The following is a 20,292-nucleotide window of genomic DNA, read 5'->3' as shown; positions in this document are numbered from 1 at the left end:
CTTGTCCCGTCTCTCGGTTTTCTGGTAGTATGCGAACTTGGTTCCGTCCATGGCGATACTGGCGATTTCTCCTGTCTCAACCCACTGCTCCCATTGCAGTGCTCCGCATTCGTCAACGGAGAGAACAGCTATCGGCGATTCAGCTCGTTCCTCCTGTCGCAACGTCGGTATCGTTATGCCGCTTCTTCCAGAGTCCGTAGTGGTCTGCCTGCCACTGTCCGTCTCTTGCGGTGGATCCGTAGGACATGCCTTTCTCTGAGCATCGTCCGCTCGCGATCCTTGCGCGCTCCCCATCTCGCTGGTCGAATACGACTCCATTCGGGGTCGCAGGTGGCCACCGTTCTTCCAGCTGATGTCCGGGTCGTAATCTTCATGCCATGGTAACCCCAATATCATGTCTTTGTCGTTGCCCATGTCCACGATGCTGAATACGACTGCTGTGGTCTTCCCTGCCACAGTGATGTCGATCGGTTCGGTCTCCCTGCGTACCCATTGCGTCGGAAATGGCCCTTTGACTATGCCATGCTTCCGCTTCATTCTCCAGGGTATCCGCAGCTGATTCACAAGTGTCGGCGAAATCAGATTCATCTCTGCTCCACTGTCCACTAGTGCGAGCATTTCGTGCTGTTTCCACTGTGCTGTTATCCACAGCCGCTTGTCTTGCCGCCGTCGTCCAAAGATTGCGGCGATTTCCCATGTTTCTGCCGGGAGGTCTCGGTATAGTGGTCTCTTGCGCCAGTTCCTCCTGTACTGCGCTACCACTCGCCGCTGCGCGGGCGTTAATGGTTTCCGGGCCCCTCGAAGGGCCCTGACCCGTTTCCCAGGTCAGTGCTGACCTCTTCGGTTGTTCGGCTGATAGCGGCTTCGTCGATCGTGCTCATTTCCGTGAGCCATTGAGTGCTTGCGGCTTCCCACCATTGGGTCCGTTCTGCTTTCCGTCGTGCGTGCCATAGCTTCATCTGAAGCTCCCGAATTCGCAATTTCTTTTCGTCCGCGTGATAGAGGCAATCGTTGCTCCAGCACGAGTCCCATGTGTCTCGTCCGGTTCCGCAGTGCCTAGGCCAGGCTCGTCTTGGAACTATCGTGATGCTTTCTAGATCGCGGGCTTCGATCTTCCAAAGCAATTCGGCCGCTCTGTTTCCTGCATCGTAGACCCATTCCACAGGGCACAAGCCTCCGTCCCCGTTCTCCTGTCGGGTCGGCCAGTGGTTGTTTTCGAATTTGTCGCGGAAGTGGTATCGGCATTCGTGTGCCACACACTGGAACCAGGGCACTTGCGCATGTGCCTCGTGTCGAGGGTGCAGTCGCGTGGCGTCGCCTGGAAGGTATTGGAACTCTTTCCCGAATCCTTCCCACTGTACGTGGACCGTAGGTACTCCAGTGCTGACATAGGAGTGTTTCTTCCAGTAGCTTTCCCACGTACGCTCATCTTTTCCGCGGTTCGCGCGCATGAACTGGTACTCGGGGTTCCGTACGTCGTGGCTGAGTTGCTGATCGTCAAAGTGCTCGGCGTAGCTATCGGGCCCATCATATGTCACAGGCTGTTCCCCTTTGATGGTTTCCACGATACGTCGGAGTTCCCTCATTTCGTCCTTCATCTCATCGCTCTGCTGGGCGAGTCGAGTCAAGCGCCCATCCCGTTCGCGCAGTTCCGTGTTGAGTCGGAAAACTTCGTTGCGGTACCATTCGATTCGTTCCTGGAGGAATAGAGCATTGGGTCCGGGTCTTTCGATTCCTTGGGTGTCGGTTGTCCACGATCCATCCCGCCTCTGCGTGACTGTGAAACCCCACTGCCTCAAGATTGGGAGAATCGAAATTGGCGGCGCATACTCTCCTGCCATGTCCCATTCGGCAAGACCTGTCTCTGGGTCCACAGTGACCAGTTCGGAGTACGGTGCTTGTTCGTCTTCACCGTTGCCGTCGTGTCCGAGACTGTCCGTGTCACTGTCCTTGTCTTCGTAGCTCGTGGCTGCTACTTCGGTGACGTTCTTGGTGGTTTCGTCGATGGCCGCAATTTCCTTTCCGGGGGTTGGTTTCCATTCTTTCTTCGGGCTCCGGCATTCTCGCTTGTAGTGCCCTTTCTTTCCGCAGTTGTAGCAGGTAACATTGGACTTGTCTTTGGTCGCCTTCTTCTGGTCCTGCTTCTGCGCTGCGTCCACATCCATGGCTCCGGGGTGCGTCCCGTACGAGGTACTAACGTACGCTCGCTTTTTCTTGTCGTTGGCCTTAACCGTGGTTCCGTTCATTCGACCTCGTTTCTGCTGCTCTCGTGCGTAGAGTCGATCATCGATCCTGATGGCCTGCGCGATGTATTCATCCAGAGTCTCAGGCCGATCGTACTTGTACAGCTCGTCCTTGACCTTTTCCTTCAAGCCGTTATAGAACAATTGCATCAACGCCTCGTCGTTAAGCTGAGACTTGAGCATGTCCTGTCTGAACTGTGCGGCGTAGGAGGCTGCTGACTTGGTCTGTCGGAGATTGGCGAGTCTTTCTTGCGCATGAATCTTCTCGTCTTTGTCGCCAAAAACTTTCCGAAGCTCTTCTTCGAAACGGTCGTAAGATCGGAAGACTGCCCGTGTAAACGCGTCTCGATCGTCTTCGTCTTCCTCCGTGAGATAGTCGTTCCACGTAGGCTCGAACCATCTGAGTGCCTTGCCCTCTAGTCTCGTGGCTGCGTAGAGGACTTTGGCTTTGTCGTCCGGAAACTTGTCGTCATTGAGCCGGAAGTAGGATCGGAGGTTTGTCAGGAATCCTGCGAGATCCTCCTTGGTTCCTCCGTATTTACCAGGTGGTTCGATCTTGATGCGGCTCGCCTTGGCGGTCTCGAGCGCTTCGATTTTGGCGTAGGCTTCGTTGACCAACTTCTGCGAGTACTTTTCGCGGTTCTCGAGTTCCTTGATTCGAGCTTGAGCAGCCTTGTCTCTCTGGTCCAACTCCTGGATCCGCTGCTGGAGTTGACCAAGCTGAGCGAGCAGCTGTTCGGCCGTGACGTTGGTAGCCATGTCGATGTCGAGGTCGAAGTCACCTCCGTTCTGAACCATGACAGAACAAAGGGAGTGGTAACAACGTGTGACGAACCCAACTCAGACTGCTTCTGAAAGGGTCCAGACGGAGGTGGGTGAAGCGGGACAAGCAGGCAGGTCGTCTGAGGGATTCGGTGAAGCCAAAGGGTTCACAACAACACTTAGAGTTGTCTCTCACAGTAATCAGCAATGCTTGGTATGAGTACTGTGATTGTGATTGTTACCACTGGTGAACTCCCAGAGTTCGCCAGAACGAGTGACTATATACAATTTCCTTGTCCTTTCCCCCTTGAGTCTTGATCGTGCGATCGCTGCTGCGATCCTGCGATCGTTACCCAAGTGCTCGTCTTGATCGAAGTGCGATCACTGCGATCACTTCCTGATTGGTCCTTAGGTCTTGTGGTTCCTGATTGGTTCTGTGCGCCTTGCCGGGTCGCCTTATGCAGCCAAATCGTGACATTAAGCTAGAAGTAGGATTAGAGGTTCGTTAAGAATCCTACGAGATCTTCCTTAGTTCCTCTATATTTACTAGGTAGTTCGATCTTGATACGGCTTACTTTAGCGCCTTCGAGTGCCTTGATTTTGGTATAGGCCTCGTTAACTAGCTTCTATAAGTGCTTTTCGCCATTCTCAAGTTCCTTAATCCGAGCTTAAGCAGCCTTATCTCTCTAGTCCAACTCCTAGATCCGCTAATAGAGTTAACCAAGCTAGGCAAGCAGCTGTTCGGCTATAACGTTAGTAGTCATATCGATATTAAGGTCAAAATTACCTTTATCCTAAACTATAATAGAACAAAAGGAGTGATAGTAACGTATAACGAACCTAACTTAGACTTCTTCTAAAAGGGTTTAGACGGAGGTAAATTAAGTAAGACAAGTATATAGGTTATCTAAGGGATTTAGTAAAGCTAAAGGGTTTATAATAACATTAGAGTTATCTCCTATAGTAGTTAGCAATACTTGGTATAAGTACTATAATTATAGGTTAGGTTACTATTACTAGTGAACTCCTAGAGTCTACTATAACGAGTGATTATTTATATATATATATTGGTTGCTTATAGTCCCCTTCTAGCCTGCCTTAAGATCGCCTTTAGTAGCTAGTTATCTTTTACTATCTTTCCCTTTTAGCAATTGTTCGCCTATAGTAGCCTATACTCCCTAGCAATCCCGTGTTAGCCTTGCTCCGTGCCCTTCTTGATTAGTAGCTCGTTTAGCCTGCTACGCCCCACCGGGTCGTGGTATATAGTTAGCTTATAATAAGGTTACTATTACTAGTAAACTCCTAAAGTCTACTATAACGAGTGACTATTTATATATATATATACTTCTATCGGTCGCTTATAGTCCCCTTCTATCCTGTCCTTAGATCGCCTTTAGTAGCTAGCTATCCTCTGCTATCTTTCCCTTTTTAGCAATTGTTCGCCTATAGTAGCCCGTGCTCCCTAGCGATCCTGTGTTAGCCTCGCTTCGTGCCCTTCTTGATTAGTGGCTTATTTAGCCTATTACACCCCACCGGGTTGCGGTATATGGTTGGCTTGTGACAGGTTTATATCCTTCTTCCTATATACTTTTGTAGCTTTATAGAGTTTAGGATCTACGGTATACGCTAGCTAGCATTATAGCTATCCTATCTACTTGCTAACGTCTATAGCGTATATAATATCTTTATAAAAGGAGTCTTATAGTCGTGTAAATTCGGCTATAATAGCTACATTAGAAGGTATCAAATCTGTAGATATCGAGGGTAATAATCCTTCTAAGAGTTACTCCTAGGAAGCCAGGATAAGGTTATCTCTGGCTTACTTACAGGTTAGGCGCTATAGAACTTCCAGATCTAGCTTATAGTCGCCGTTAGGGTCGACAAATCCCTATATACCGGCGAATTTAGCCTACGACTATAGTTTAATATACTACGAGTTCTAGGAACTAGGCCCTATAAGGTATATAAAAGTCTCGACTAGGATTTCGGATATAATAGACACGTCGTCGAAAGCGTATTAAAGTAGGGTAAGAGGGTTCGTAATAGAAGAAGCTACCACTGATATTGAAGATACGTCGGTAGAGGAGCAGTCAAGGCGCCGGGCTTATAACTGCCGAACGTAGTAGGAGCTCTGGGAGCGTTGAAAGCAGTCTGTAGTAGGTGGCTGTACAAAGGAGACAGTGCCTTGTTGAAGCTATCTACAAAGGAGACAAAACGAGTGGTATTTATAGACAAAGGGACTGGCCAATGCGTTGAACAGCCTCATACAGCTGTGGCAAACGCGTGGCTAATACGCTTGGAAGCTCCACAGCTTCCGACAATGACCAAGTAGTACCCCTCATGACTCGCAGGATGGCGCGCCAACCTGGCCCAATCCTACACTCATCGGATTATTACTCTAGAAGAATGCTTGCAGTACGGAGTACTTCCGTACTTTGTGCTTTGTACACCCTGCCCCAGGTTGGTAGAACTACCCGTCTGGCGATCCACGCGCCCTCCCAGCCCCAGGCGTTGATGCGCAGATTTTTGGGGACATTGGATCATCACTTATTATAACTTGGCTGGTCCCGTAACGGGCCGACCCCCCTCGCGGAAAAGGGGTGGAGTGGGAGGGATCGGACTGACTCCTGCGGTTACAGAACGCCGCGTACTTGTACTGTGCAGAAACGGAGGCGGTACCTGTGCGAACGTTGTGCGTTAGGTACTTGTATGTACGTACATACAGTATTCCGTACGCTAGTGTAAATTCAAAAAAAGAATTCCCTTACTGTTCCCATCTGACGGGAGCTGGGACGAGCAAGCTGATGGGGGAAGGTGCGGCGAGCCGGGCGGTGTGCCGGAGGCTTCAAGCTGCGCGTTGCAACTGCGCAATCATTGTTAGTGTCGCTTGGTCGAGTCCGAAGCAGGGACTGGGCTCTCTGCTTTGGGGAGGGATTCGCGGAGGGCTCCGTCCTTGCTGGAGAGCGAGCTCATTCTGCCGACCGCATCATCAGAAACAGCATTCGACAGTCTGGATTGTTTGCCCCGGTGACGTCTAGATTTGTAAATGGTGCCATGTTGGGTGCCGGCAGTACGGTTTGCACAGAAAGCCCAAACCATCGGGTCTGTGTCAGGATCCGAGAAGTCATCAACCGCAAAGCACATTCTCTCCCGTTCAGCAGACATCCGTTTGCTTTTTTTTTTTAAAAAAAAAAAAAAAACCTTGGACGTCTCGGTTCCGACCTGAGACAAAGACAGCCAAGAAAGAAGTTTTCCACTATAACAGTACGAGGCGAGACACCGAGGTGTGACACAACTGGATCGTTGACCCGAGAGTAGGGTATGGATACAACAAATGCCCAGCAGCCTGAGCTCCCGCTGCGCGCGTATCGGCAGGAGGGCTCGCGTTCACGCCAACTCGGCAATAGAACACGCAACCTTCGTTGGGTAAGTTACGCCAGCAGGAGGCAGTTGCCACGCCGGTTACTGACTGAATCCGACTTCTGCATGTTGTAGGTTGCAACTGTTATGTATGTACATCCATACAAGCACACGCTAGGCGGGTCATGTTTCAAAGCGGGAAGGATCGAGGCAGTGGTCCAAAGCACTCAACCTGAAAACGAGGAGGGACGCTCCGCAGCAGAAGTACTTGCCTCTCCAAACTCTTTTCACATCAGCCAGCCCCCAACACCTTGAATTCCTGTTCAACGTCCACCAGAGCCCCAAGCCTGTGTCATCTACGAGCTAATGGTTTGCTTTCAGAAGCGCTATTGGGCCTCCGCTTCATGTCGAACCGCTCCCCATCGCGACTTCAGGTTTAATTTTAGCAGCTTCAACGACCTGCTACCTCCTTCCTTCCCCCCGCCCACTCTCGGCCACCGCGAAGTCAGCCCTCTCTTACTGGCTCTCTCAAGATATGACGAACGTTTGACCGCCGCACAGGATGGTGTCAAGTACTGAACCATCGCCTCCGTCCCAGCACACCTCGGACCCTCTCGGAGTCGGCCGCAAGCTATCCGCATAATAGTTACTCGAAAAGCTGCCGCTAGCATAAGTCGATAAATCGAAAATATGGGACACCGCCGCTTTCTTCCCCCCTTTGGGAAAATATTCCTTACACGGGCGTTTGACTAATGTTTGCAAGACCGCAATAGGTTTGGCAAGCTGCCGTCAGCTTACGGAGTCACAATCAAGCTACCTCATATGAACATCTACATGCCGCAAAAACCCGGGCCCATTCCGCCGTATCGAGGAGTTGGGAATGGACGGTTGTCGGGTCTCGGCAACTCTATGGGAGTGCTCCGTTCACAGGAACAACGAAACGAGGGATGGGGTCGAAAGATAACCGTCACATGTCTGATCGAGCTCCTTCAGCAGCCCGAGAAGGCAAGTATTGTCTGACCATGTATCCTCTCCCCTGTCCTTCTGTTCTGTTCCTCTTTTGGTAAGCAGACGATCGGGTATGTATTGTACATACCGCCGCTTCAGCTCTCCATTACAACTATTAATAGTCCAGGCCAGCCTCAGGATCGCTGACAGGGACATAGCCAACCTATTCTGGTTGGTTCAACAGCTTACATTATTATTCAAACTAACCACCGCCTCGAACTTGGACTCCAAACATGTCCGGCACACTCCATCGACCTAACGGACATAGACACACCGCGGAGACAGAATACAGTCATCAACACACACGTACCTCGAACGCAACTTTCTGGCTCCCGAATTCGTGCTCCGGAAATAATCAAACATCCTTCTCTCGTCCCTGTCAAGCTACAGACCTATTTCGCTCACCTTTGTGGAGACTCAAGCATGGGTATTAACAAGGGGCCCGGCGTCACGAGGGCGACAAAGCGTCGAGTGGAGTCGTGGAAAAACAACTACGCCTCCAATGGTTTTCAATCGTCGAGAGCATGGGTTTACACTAGGGGATAGATACTGGGAACCTATTGTTCGAGGTGAGTCACTAAGATCTTCTCGTCGGGGGGACATCGCTAGCGTCGAACGTTTACAACTGTTGAATCGATGTCGACTGTCATATCACATTCGATGTCCCCTATCTCGGAAATTGAGTTTGGGTGTTTGAAGAGAGGATCCTTTGATTCCACTCTTTCGGTAGCTGGGACAGCCTCAACCGCACTAGCCTTTAGGGTCTAGAGTGCTGTAGTCTTCAGGCCCTTGCTGTCAGTTCCAGCAGACAGGACTTGGGACAGCAAGGCCAGCAAGATCTCATCGGATAGAAGGCGACATAGCATTTTACATATCTCGATGCCTAATTTTACTTAGGAGGTAGGAGTGTCTGTGCTGCTTGATCTTCCAGGTCGCTGATCGAGGATTGCGCTGCTTTGACACGCAAGGCACCTCGGCACTGACGGTCCAGAAGCCTCATTACCCTGACAAATTGCTCGTGGCCGCACAAGAGGGATGTTGACTGTGTAACCACTTCCGTTCTATCTGCAGATGGCCAAGTTGGCCAAGCATAACCCCGGAAGAGCCTAAGAAAGAAAAGGATAGAACTCTGCATGGGGCCTATCCGCCTCAGTTCCGCTTCTCATCACCGCCGCCCAGCAAGCGAGGCATGGGTTAAGGAGCTTCACTTGTCATGGCTTCAGCTTCTCATGTGCCTATTACATACATCGCAAACGTGCTACTCAACCAGTCGTACCGAAGTCCGGCCCAAGATTGCATAGACAATACACAATTCAGCCTGGGCGCTCAGCCTGCCAGAGCGCAATTTCGAGATGTCAAGGAACAAGACAACGGAGATTGATTCGTAGGAAAACGTCAAGCCAACACTTTTCTCTCGCCAGCTTGAGTCACGCGTTTGAGCCTCCACCAACGCGTTTCTCTGGCAGCATGGGGCGCAATACTCAAGAAACAGGATCTCGTCCTGTTTAGGATTCCGTCAAAGGAGTCCAACGGTTCCTAATAAGTTGTCGTTCGAAGATTTAATTGGCCGCGAGGCGAAGGATTCGACACAAAAAGGGGCAAAACACCCAGGGCAACTCATTCTCGGCCGGTGTGACTCGTAAGGTTTGACTCTCACCTCTGCTGGCTCATGGACAAATCCATCCTCTGTCCTTACCTTTCCTTCCCCCTCCCTCCTGGTTGGCACGCCAGGAATCGCCAGAAATGGTGACTTGGTACGTGTCGCCACGAAGGGAGGCACTATTATATAATGCCGCCGTTACCATGGAGCTGCAGCGAAGTGTGGGATCTCGGTTGGGCTAGTTAGCATGTGAAGACCTTCATTGATGAAGACCGGAAGAACAGGTCGCGCGGCGGAAAGCCGACGGCTTACAAAATTGACGGTGATGTACAATCAACATCAGAAGACAACCAGCATTGAGGAACGCTCAGACTAGATGGTGACATTGGTTGAGACGAAACAAAATATCCGAACTTCATTCCCCACACATGGAATCGTTTCAAGTTGCTTAAACACAGCAGAGCACGGAAACACACCGTCCGGGTTCCATACGGAAGAGAGAAGAGCAACGGAAGGAGGAAGAAAAACAAGCTGAAGTCATGGATCCCAACCCGAAAGGATGCCCATCACAGGAAACAAGTGATGGGGTTTAAAACAACGTGAGATGCATATTTCCTCGCGTCAGACGCCGCCGCCTCCGCCTAAGACGCACACCCCCGGCACCCAGCTCCTAAACAGCCTACTAATACCGATAGGCGTGCCCCGCATCAGCAGTCGCCGCCGCGGCCGAGGAGGAACCGCCTCCGCTGCCACCAGAGCTTCCCCCGAATCCAGGATGGGACGACTCAAATGACAGCGGGGGCGGGCCGCGGTCGCTGGCGCTGGCGCCGGCGCCGGCGCCGAGCCGCCTCGAGGACGACGAGGCATCCGCGTAATGCTGGTCCTCGGATGGAGGGTCCCGGAAAGGATCTTGCCCGTCGTCGTGGTCGTCGTGGTCGCGGCGGGGCGTCCTGCTCGCGGATCGCGACAGGCCGGCGACGGCCGAGCTGTGATTGAACGGGTCGGACACGGCTTTACCTTTGCCGTTACCGCTGCTGATGCTGTTGCTGCTGATGCCGCTTCCGCTTCGACCGATGCCTTCGCCGGCTACGGCGCTGCGGGAGGGGACGGGCGGCGGGGCCGTGGAGTGTGGTTCTTGCGGCGCCGGGCTCGAGGTATTGCTGGACCCGCCGTTCCCGAGCTGCTTCTTTGCCTGCAGCACGGCGCGGCGGTGGTGGTTCAGGGCCTGCTGGAGCTGCTCGTTGGTGTCGATCAGGCTCTCCATCGTGTCGTTGTCGGGCGCCGGGTCCTCGGCGCTCATGTACCCTTGTATGCTGCGCGAGGCGCTGCCGCACCGGTCCGCGAACTCCTTGACCAGGTCGTTGGAGAGGATTTCCGAGGGCGGCGTGCAAGCCACGAACTGCTCCAGAAGCTTGGCTGATGTCCGCGCTTCTTCTAGCCGGTTTGCAAGCTCTGCTGGTTCGGGCAGGCGCTTGCCGTGGTTGGGCCGAGGATAGTGAGCTTGCGGTTGGGGCTGCTGGTATTGATGGTAGCCCGGGGCCACCGCGGTCGGGTACGGCGCACCAGTATTCGGATACGGTGCAGCAGGCACGCCCTGTGCTGCACGTCAGCTTCCACGTCCCCTCGGGCGGCTCATCATGGAGTACGGTGTCAAAGGACGCACCCCGTAAGCCTTGTATGCCTTCTCCTTTTCCTTCTGCCACATCCCGATGATCAAGGCCAACCCCTCGTCGAGGCTTTTGGTCGTCTCGAACGCGTCCAGCGTCTCCATCAGGATCTGGCGGACACTGGGGTCCCGCCCTGACCTAAGCAGTTCCTTTGTGACATCGACGAACTTCTTGTCCAGAAACCGCGTGAACCCCGGCCCGGGGTTGTCAGCTAGAATCCGCAGCAGCATGATGGCGTTGTATTGAAATGAGGGTTTCGACCAGTAATCCCGCTGCAGGAATTTGCGAATTAGACGGGCAGATTCGGCGGCGGCGGCTGGCGAGGCAACAGCAGCCTCGACAATTGATGGCAGGAAGATGACATCGTCGCCCTGTGGCTCCCGAAGGCCCCTGGCATCAGCTTCCCGCTCTGATTGTTTTTCAAGATATGACGAACAGAAGAACGGGTTGTAGGAGGAGGAAGAGGGAGGGGAAGGGGGAGGGGGAGGGGGAGGGAGCGGAGCTGTTCTCGACGTACCGACGCGCTTCCGACGGACTGGCAAAATTGTTTCTGCGGGTTTGGTTAGTGCCTCCAATGTGCCAATCTCCGGTCGGCTACCAGCGAGGACAGGTCTTACCACACAGCGCGTGGCGATGGCTTCTGGGGTATCATGTGCGGGATCGACCGATGTCTCATCTACGCTCCCTGCCGCAAAGCAACGACGAGTCAGCTTCGAAGGGCACTACTGCTGCTGTTTGGGAGACAGGAATCCATGTAAAGGCTTACTTACCACCTCTACCAAGCGTTGGTCGCTTCTTTATGGTGCCCAGCACCTTGTTCATGCTGAATCCCGCCATCTCGACGTTGAATGCGACAGCCGTGAGCGCGCAAGAGCCTCTTCCACCAGAAAGTTACCGGGGGGGAGGGGGCGCACAATTGTCGATCAAGCGGGGGATGATGAAGGAGAGAAGGGGAAATCGGCAGGACAGATTCGCTAGCGTGGTCGAGAATATGGCGTTTCGTTTCAAAAGGTGCTTGTGAATCGGCAACCATCCGCCCGCGCCGAGTTCAAGACTTATTATCGCCTTTGTCACGCCTGCCGCGTCCCGCCCGTCGCATGTCTGGGCGCTAGGCAGCAAGGGTCCTGATCTGGGGACCCGTTTCCGCTGCAACGCAAGTCCTGGAAAACCGGGGACACAAGAGCGAATCGCAGAGAGAGTGAGGGCCTGCTGTGGAAAGCAGCCCTTTGGGTTCTCTGGCACTGTGTCAACTGATGGAGGCATTGTCGCCCGCTGGGAGCCGTCACGGGGCTGCGCCAAGCGCCCAGACGCGTGTTGCCGGGCGAAGCTCCGAATCGTTCAACTTCTTCTCTCCGACTCCACCAGAGGCCTCCTATTTCTTTCCAAGTGGTGGTCATCACGCAAGAGGGAATCGCGTCGCCAAGCCCTACCTCGAAGATGCGAGAGAAAATTGAAGCTCTGCACAGCCTCGCTGCCGCCCTCCGGACGCGCAAGCGACCGCCGCCCCGATCGAACCGGCCGTCAGGGTCCATGACCGAGCGGGATGATCATCTGGTGTTTGTTGATAAGATAAGCCCCGCGATCTTTAAACTGGTTGGCTTTGCAAAGATCAAAAGACAGTGCCGGTTGACGTTTGTATACGGTGTTTTCATGTCCTACGCCCCATCCAACTGCTACTGTAGAGTACTCATAATTCTATTACGTGACAATGGTTAATCCTCCTCCTCATCAGGCATGATATCCTCGACGACCAGGTTGCCACCTCTGCCCATCTTCTCACTGACGGTGACGACCGTGCTCGGCTCAAATGTTTCTCGCGGCATGACCGAGGCAATCCTGAACCCGTACTTGTGCTCATAGCCCTCAGGTTTCTCCGGCTTGTTGATGCGGGACTCGCTCTGCAGGAGGTCATAGCACTCCACGAAGGCGTAGAGCTCGTCCATGGTTGTTTGGCCCGCAAATCGCCGGATCACTCTTCCGGCACCAGATGAGGCAGGCATGTTGAGTGCCAACCGGACCGCATCCTTTGAGCCGGCATCTGGCTCGGGTGCGATGGTAGTAGCTCGCCATTCCCTCCACCTTTGCCGCTGCTCCTGCAACCGTGCGGCCGCCTCGGCCTCTTCCCTGGCACGCTTCTCGGCCGCCGCTGCCGCCGCCGCCGCCTCTCGTTTCTGGCGCGCCCTCTCCCTGTCTGCGGCCAGAGACCTCTCGTATGCAGAGTCCTGCTGAGATCGCAGGTTGCGTGCCATCTCCTGCGCGGCTCGCTCCGCCCGCACACCGTCCAGGTCAGGCCCGTACTTGGCGATGGCGCCCTGGATCCCGGCGAGGTACGATTCAGGGGTCATCGGTCCAACTAGGCGTTTGACAATTCCCATGCGTGTACTGCCCTCCTTAGGCGTGAGGCAGACGAGGCATGAGAAGGGGAACTTGACACAATTATACTCTCTCGCGACCTGATATGCCTCCGAGTCCAACACGTTCCCTCCCCACAAAATGATGTTGTTGGCAGGATCCTTGATAAAGTTCACCACCTCCGGCGACAAAAGCGTATTCCGGACGAAGGACTCGGTATCGTCGTGCTCGGGGGACAGGATAACGGTCAGCAAGAACTTGAGGTCCCTCTTGGACGCGTCCAACGCTTGGGCGTGACCGCCTTCGTAGAAGGGAAGGCCGTGCGCCCCATACTCCTCCTCAAAATCACGCCGAAACCTCTGGGCCGTTTCCTTGGGCAAGGTCAACCTCCGCCCTCCTGTCTGCCTCAGTCCCTTCGAGATCGTCGACGCAACGAACCGCGGCCGGAGCGATTGTGGGAGGAAGGACAGAAAGTAAATGAGCGACCTGAAGACGCCGGCGAAGAGCTTGTACCCGAACCGGAAAGGCGCGAAGAGTACGGCCACCAAGAACGGTGTATGGTACTGTACCGAGGGCCGAGGCACCACCCGTGGCGCAGGTTCTGTTCGAGGCCGCCTTGCCGATCGGTGAGGGAGAGTGTCGGCATCTAACAAGCTCTCGTGAAGGTTTTCGTGTCTCGCTGTCACCCGCGGGACGCTGTTGAGTGCAGCCTGGGCTTCGGCAAGCAGGTCGGGGCCTTCGCCATCGAAGAACTTGGCAATCGCAATCTGTATGAAGTTTAAGTCAGCCTAGGCTACATGGGCATGCACCACACACCTCGAGGTTATGAGCTAACCTGCACGTTCCATTGCGACCTTTCGAGGAGGGGGACGGCATCCTTGATCTCCTGGCTCGTTACATCCGTGAACTGTTGAAGAGCCTCTTGCTGGCTCGCTGAGAGACTGCTCAAGTCGAAGTCTCCATTGCTCGCCATAATGATCCGAACCGCCACGCCCGTCCTATCTTGACGGATCGATCAGAAGAGATCCGCATCAACTTGTGCCGTATGCAATATCCGGAGTTTCTCCAAAAAGCAGTTCCAATCAGGCGTGTCAGAAGTCGATGGTCGAGACCGGTCAATCAAGCCCTCGGTGCTGACAATACACGAGTTCCACGGCGATAATCCGAAAGGCCGAAGCAATTGCAACTTTGCCTGCGCGGCCCGTGACAAGTTGTTGTACTTGCAAGTCCGTGGTTTAGTAATCAGGCGACGCAAGCTCGGCAGATTGTTGGGGCACAATTTTTTTTCTGGCCTTGGGTGGCCAGAAATCGTCCCAAGGTCCTTGGTAGTTGCAGGTGGCCGATCGTACTTAGTTCTCGACCTGTTGTGTGGCCTTTACGTACACGTACACGGCGGATGAGGTCAGCATGCATGGACGCAAGGCAGTGGATTTTATGCTCCAAAGCTTCGGTCGCTATTCCGGAGCCTAGCGCCCGGCAGCGCGCAGGACATGGAACGCAATGTCTGGCCCGTGCGTCAACTGGCCGAGGGCAAGCACATCCAACGATCGGGGAGGGGCATGGCCCCACCAATTAGCGTGGGCCGCCCGCGCCTCTTCTTCCCCTTTGACGCTTTGCTGCACTTGCACCACAATTCGACTCTTGGGATCTTGGACCCCCAACAAGCTTGGCTCGGCGGCGATCGTGCTCCAAAACCGACTTCGATAATTCCCACTGGCATTGCCGCCGCCTCTTTGGCGTCGCCCTGACCACAACCCTTCGTTTTGCCGACGCCGTTGGGTCGCTCCCCCGACGCAATTGCCGTCGCCTGCCCTCCTTCCCCGTGTTTTGCTCGGATGCCATCTTCTATGGGTGCCTCTTCGCCCGTTCGGTCAAAACATGGGAGAATTCCACCATCATCAAGTGAGCACCGCACAGACTCCTTGTTTCCGTGTTACCGGGCTACGTCTCTTGCCTGCTCTTCGGCGCTGACGATGCTTTGCGCCAGATATCGTAGAATCGGTCACGGTGCTATCTCTCTGTCCTTGAACTGACCTGACGGGAACCCGCCATGGCCGCGACACGATTCCCTCCGAATGACCTGCGGCGCCAGGTTGGCTCTCCCAGATCTAAGGGTCGAGGTCGGTTATCCCCGGCTTCGTTGGTCAGACCGCCGCTGACGGCCGGCACATAGAGAACAAGGACACGCTCTGTCGCAACATTCTCATTTACGGAAACTGCCGCTATGAGGATCAAGGTTGCACCTTCAACCACGACCAAAACAAGAACTCTTCCCAATCAGAATTGTAAGTTGGATGCCAGGACTCGTCCGATGCGATGGCCTCATGTTGCCGAGCCCATCCTGCTGGGCGATCTGCACCGCGTAGTTCCGAAGAAGCACCATCGGTTGAAGACCGAGTAAGGGAGGCTCGCGATGGGGTCCGTTTTGCCACGCTTGGAGGTCCCAGGGTAGCGCCTTGATGGGTACCACGTTTTGTTCTGCTCGCGGACTTGACTCGATAATCTTGGCACCATCGCGTCGGCTTGTTTCGAACCACCCATTTCATCGGTTCACGTATCTAACTTCCGTGCAGTCCCAAGAAGGCATTCAACGTCGACTCTCCATCGTTCACGCCATCAAGCCAGGCGCAAGGAGCCGCTAAGAAGTCTACCCTGTCTTCGCAGGCTGCGAACGCCGCGCCGTTTACTCCCCGTGGGGTGGGCAGTGAGTCGTGTACCCCCCGGGTTGTCTGCGCTGCATCTGACACGGTTTCAGCACCGAACCTTCAGCAGACCGCCGAGGCTTCGGTGTTTAACCCGGCCGCGATTAGAGAGTTCACTCCGCAAAACTATGACATTGCCAACACCGTATGTTCTGGTCCAAATGCGACAGCAACGATGCTGACCCATATGCAGGCTACAAATGGCGTGCCGCAGGAAAACGGGATCTTTAATGATCCCTTCACCACCCTGGGCTCGATCGGTGCGGCATTACCCGCTGCCGGACAGTATAATCTCTACGCCTCGGATCACAGCGCTCTCGCGACCCCTGGGGCGCAGTTCTACCCACAGCACGGAACTTATCCAGCTGGTCCGCTTCAGCCGCCCAACTATCACCTCTACCAACCGTACGATACCTATCGGCAGGATCTACAGCCTTGGCAGCGGGCTACCTACGACTTTTTCATGCCGGCCAAGATGCGGGAGGAGCTCCAGAAGAAGATGTTCGCCACGCAACAGGTGATGCCAAGTAAGTCCGTCACGACCTTTGTTGGATGGACGACGGAGTGCTTACGCTGCTAGATTCCGGGCTTCCCCAACTCGAACGCTGGCATTCCTTGTTTCCACTGGACACCCACAACAGGAAAAACACCTCGTCCTTTGGCTACCCTAGCTGGGTATACAAGGCTCAAAATAGCCGAACTGGGAGATACTATGCTCTCAGGAGGCTCGAAGGTATGGATACGGGAGCCCGTAAAGTCAACCAGTCTGGGAAAGTAGTCATTAACAAGTCACGTCAGGTTACCGATTAACCAACGAGAAAGCTATTCTGACGGTCATGAAGGAGTGGAAGAAGATCAGGAGTGCCAACATTGTCACAGTCCACGAAGTGTTTACCACCAGAGAATTTGGCGATAGCTCCCTCATCTTCGCCTTCGATTACCATCCTCTGTCGAAAACGCTGCAGGAGAGCCACCTCCAGCCTGTTCACGGCAACCGTTATCGAGCACCAAGTTCCGTGCCGGAGAACGTCATTTGGGGCTACATCTGCCAAATCACTAACGCACTCAAGACCATCCACTCCAGCAAGCTCGCAGCACGGTGTCTCGAGCCAAGCAAGATAATCATCTCAGACAACAACCGCATTCGGCTCTCCGCTTGCTCCATCCTGGACGTGGTGCAGTTTGAAAGCAACACAAAGTCTGTTCAGGAATTGCAGCAGGAGGATCTTGTCAAATTCGGGAAGCTCATACTCTCCCTGACGACAAATACCCTGCCCGCCCACCTGAACAACATCCCGGCAGCGCTCGAGTCGCTAGGCGCCAAATACTCGGCCAATCTTAAGGACGCCGTGGCCTGGCTGGTAACACCGCCGAACCCTGGCGAACCCAAGAGCATCGAGCACTTCATTAGTGGTATCGCCACTCATATGACGACGTTCTTTGACCTTGCCCTCCAGGACAACGATGAGAAACAGTTTCACCTTGCCAGAGAGCTGGAGAACGGGCGTGCCGCACGCATCATGATGAAGCTCATGACGATAGTCGAACGAGGCGAACTCGGCGGCGCGCAAGCCTGGTCAGAAACGGGCGATAGGTACCAGCTCAAGCTCTTCCGAGACTATGTCTTCCACCGCGTCGATGCGGACGGAAAACCCAACCTGTCCATTGGGCATATGCTGAGCTGCCTGAACAAGCTCGACGCGGCCATTGACGAGATGGTGGTCCTGACGAGCCGCGACAACGAGACAGTCTTTGTGCTCACCTACCGGGAGCTCAAGCAGATGTTTGATCGCGCGTTTAACGAACTCGTGAAACACAGCAAGACCGGCGCCCCCGGGGCGAACAACTAGGCGGCGCAGCCGCCGATGGCGCCGGTTTCGACGCCGAGAGCTCCTCTGGCAGAGGATTCTGTTTCGTTGCCGCCTGCTTCTCTATACCCTCTGCAGGGATCCGCTCTGGAGAGCTTTCAATATATCAAGGAACGTGCTCGGAGAAGGCGTGCAATGGCGATGAGCAGTCCGGCAACGTTTGACCTCTCCGTGGATGGCGCTGTAGGGATTTATTCGGCAGGGGCTGGCTTGGTGGGTTCTACTTTGCTGGGCCCTAGTCCTGGTGGGTTAAATCCGGCGGATTTGGTTTCGGTGAGGGCAGTTTCGAAGGGGGAAATGGAGGCAAGGTTGCCTCTGGTGGAAGTTGTTTCCGATGGACACGTCTCGACGCGTGACGATATGGCGAGATACGAAACGGAGATGCTTGAATCAGGAATGCGCGAGTCCTTGAGCCGTGGGCCGACAGCGCTTGACCTGGCAGGCGATGTGTCGGCGACAAGTGAGCCGGACCAAAGTCAAGCACCTGGTTGTGAACCGGGACAATTCGAACCAGCGGTGGTCGGACCAGCAAATAACGCCCTGGTAAGGCAGAACCCGGAAAGCGATGAATCGGCAATAGGTGGCCAAGTTTCGAATGTTGGGACGAGTTCCACGAGGATGCTTACGGGTCCGTCAAGCATTGTCCCGGCTCTTCCAGATCTAACAAAACTATTCCCGTCGACATGTCGTCCTGCGACGCCCACTGTGAGGGGTTCAACTTCAGCAGACCATGTTCCGACGACCAGCTTTTCATCACGACAAGATAACCTAGAGAGGCCCATATCACTGATACCGGGTTGGCAAAGGCGAATATCGATGTGGGTGGAAGAGCAGGCTCGACTCTGGGCTGCAACCTATTCGGGACCTGGTCCGCAAGCGAGGCTTACCCGCAAGAGCCTTAAGGATGATCTATGACGATGAGTAACAGCACTGCTGTGCCCTAGGCGGTTGGGGGTTTAGATTGGCACGGAACACGGCCATTGCGGCTCGCGAGTTGAGTATATATGCCAGGGAACTAGGAGGACTCAGGTGGTTTCGAACTTACGAGTTGGCAATTTGGCAATGGCGCTTGGAAAGTATCAAAGCGGGCAACGATGAGCGTATATACTTATACAGCGACGGGCCAGTAGTTGGTGACTTGGAGCGGGTATAGGTTAGCTGTCGCAAAACAGATCAAAAATACAAAGATGTGTTCTCTCTGTCTCTCTGTCGAACATTAAAGATGGCGCAGATGTTAAGAGGCCGTGAGAACGTGGAGACAGTTCACATAAGTTGAAAACAGTCACCAGGACCCTTGAATCGCGAAGTGTTTATCAATTGCGTGCCCTCACCGGGTGGGGGGTCGTCTGTATATTTGCCTTTGCCGGGCTAGCATCAGGTGGGTGGAGTCAAGACATTACTTCGACTCTCACGCGGATCATTCCTGGAACAACATTCCCAGGCTTGTATCACGGGACGGGACCAGTGCTTCGTAGCTTGTCCCTGTCAGAAGCGAAAGGGACGCGAGTCCGCCCCTTCCTCCTTCCTCCTTCCTCCTTCTTCCCTTTGCCTTGTCCTCAACACGACCACCCCAAGTATCCGAGCTCCTTCGGGTTTTCTGACTTCTAAAACGGCGGAGCCCGACCTCCCTCGTTCACTCGTCCTCGGCTTGAAGGAACGGATTGGCTATCACCTCGCTCCCGTCGACGGGGCTGATCACAACGAGCAGCGTGCCGCGCACTACCACGAGCCCCAGCGGCCTGGTCATCTCGTTGCCTTCGTCGTCTGTCGTCGAGGAGCAAAAGCGAAGGTCAGTTTCCGGGTTTCCACGCCAGCGATCCGTTCCTCTGTCGAAGAAAGAAGGGGGGGTTGTTTGGGAAGGACGTAGGGCGGGAAAGGGGTGGGCAGAGGGGACAGGAGAGAGGGCAAGGGGGGGGGGGGTCCACGAAATCCCCATGCGTGTGTACATACCTCGCAGCAGCTCCTCAACCTCATCCAACACCAGGTTCATCAGCGCATCATACCCCTTCAACACGCCCGTCGCTAAAAAGAGAGGTAAGCAGGTTAGTAAACGTCAGATTGCGCCTCAATTTCGCCTTCATTTCGCCTCGGCCACTCTTTCTCATTCCCTCGCGACTTTGTGGGAAGAGAGCGGTCCGGGGGGTTGAAGGGTGGGGAGCGAAAGGGGAAGAGCAAGCAAGCGGAACGAACCTTCCCGGCCGCCGTTGAACTTGACGGTGATGCGCTTATCCATGTACTTCTTGAGGTCGAGGATGTTCTCCTTCTTGGGCCGCTCTTTGTCCTGGCCCTGCTGTCCCTGGCCCTGTCCCTGCCCCTGTGCCGCCGCCGCCCCGCCGCCTCGGCCTCCTCCGCGTCCGCCGCCGCCGCCGCCGCGTGCCCCTCTATGGCCGCCGTGGCCGCCTCGGTGTGGCCGATCTGCCATCGTTTTTCGCTTCTTGGTCGTTTTCTCCTTGGTTCCGGCGGATTATTATTATTATATAAGGCTGGGAGGGGTTTGGTGCTCGAGGCGCAATTGTAGATTGATGTGCCGCTAATGAACGAGCGGGAGGTGAGGCAATGCCTATGCCCTGCGTAACGTCAAGGTGTAGTGTCCAACTTTGTGCTGGTGCTTTGGGATGCTTCGTTTCGTTGGTGGGGCCCTGACACGCGGGAGGTTGATTGATTGACCGTGACGTGCCAAAACGCTCAAAGGCGGACCGGCAAATCCCCACAAATCTCGTCTTGGCAAGC

General features: G+C 54.5%; 5 protein-coding genes across 5 annotated transcripts; 1 reads left to right on the top strand and 4 right to left on the bottom strand.

The window, feature by feature from the left end:
• Window positions 1–779: 779 nt before the first annotated feature.
• On the bottom strand, window positions 780–3,041 carry MYCTH_89935 (uncharacterized protein; the record flags this gene model as incomplete). The annotated part of the gene is made up of 2 exons (XM_003660191.1): window positions 780–2,018; window positions 2,859–3,041. 2 exons carry the CDS (start codon window positions 3,039–3,041, stop codon window positions 780–782), a joined length of 1,422 nt encoding a protein of 473 aa, XP_003660239.1.
• A 6,540-nt stretch (window positions 3,042–9,581) lies between these two features.
• MYCTH_2298290 (uncharacterized protein) lies at window positions 9,582–11,593 on the bottom strand. The gene is made up of 5 exons (XM_003660190.1): window positions 11,411–11,593; window positions 11,258–11,325; window positions 11,158–11,190; window positions 10,637–11,011; window positions 9,582–10,567 (listed from the first exon to the last, which is right to left on the bottom strand). Exons 1-5 carry the CDS (start codon window positions 11,475–11,477, stop codon window positions 9,656–9,658), a joined length of 1,455 nt encoding a protein of 484 aa, XP_003660238.1. The 5' UTR covers window positions 11,478–11,593; the 3' UTR covers window positions 9,582–9,655.
• A 600-nt stretch (window positions 11,594–12,193) lies between these two features.
• Window positions 12,194–14,382, bottom strand: MYCTH_2298288 (uncharacterized protein). The gene is made up of 2 exons (XM_003660189.1): window positions 13,828–14,382; window positions 12,194–13,759 (listed from the first exon to the last, which is right to left on the bottom strand). The coding sequence occupies exons 1-2, from the start codon at window positions 13,963–13,965 to the stop codon at window positions 12,353–12,355; spliced, it is 1,545 nt and encodes a 514-aa protein (XP_003660237.1). The 5' UTR covers window positions 13,966–14,382; the 3' UTR covers window positions 12,194–12,352.
• Window positions 14,383–14,861: 479 nt separating this feature from the next.
• Window positions 14,862–17,791, top strand: MYCTH_2298287 (uncharacterized protein). The gene is made up of 8 exons (XM_003660188.1): window positions 14,862–14,894; window positions 14,980–15,112; window positions 15,174–15,277; window positions 15,566–15,696; window positions 15,748–15,839; window positions 15,888–16,221; window positions 16,275–16,427; window positions 16,493–17,791. The coding sequence occupies exons 2-8, from the start codon at window positions 15,068–15,070 to the stop codon at window positions 17,542–17,544; spliced, it is 1,911 nt and encodes a 636-aa protein (XP_003660236.1). The 5' UTR covers window positions 14,862–14,894; window positions 14,980–15,067; the 3' UTR covers window positions 17,545–17,791.
• A 1,404-nt stretch (window positions 17,792–19,195) lies between these two features.
• Window positions 19,196–19,984, bottom strand: MYCTH_2050348 (uncharacterized protein; the record flags this gene model as incomplete). Its single annotated transcript, XM_003660187.1, has 3 exons — window positions 19,196–19,317; window positions 19,513–19,584; window positions 19,753–19,984. The coding sequence occupies 3 exons, from the start codon at window positions 19,982–19,984 to the stop codon at window positions 19,196–19,198; spliced, it is 426 nt and encodes a 141-aa protein (XP_003660235.1).
• Window positions 19,985–20,292: the final 308 nt, after the last annotated feature.

Source organism: Thermothelomyces thermophilus, chromosome 1, assembly GCF_000226095.1.
Source record: "Thermothelomyces thermophilus ATCC 42464 chromosome 1, complete sequence".
Taxonomy (NCBI): domain Eukaryota; kingdom Fungi; phylum Ascomycota; class Sordariomycetes; order Sordariales; family Chaetomiaceae; genus Thermothelomyces; species Thermothelomyces thermophilus.
Note: the sequence above shows the minus strand (reverse complement) of the source record. Positions and strands in the feature narration are given on the sequence as shown.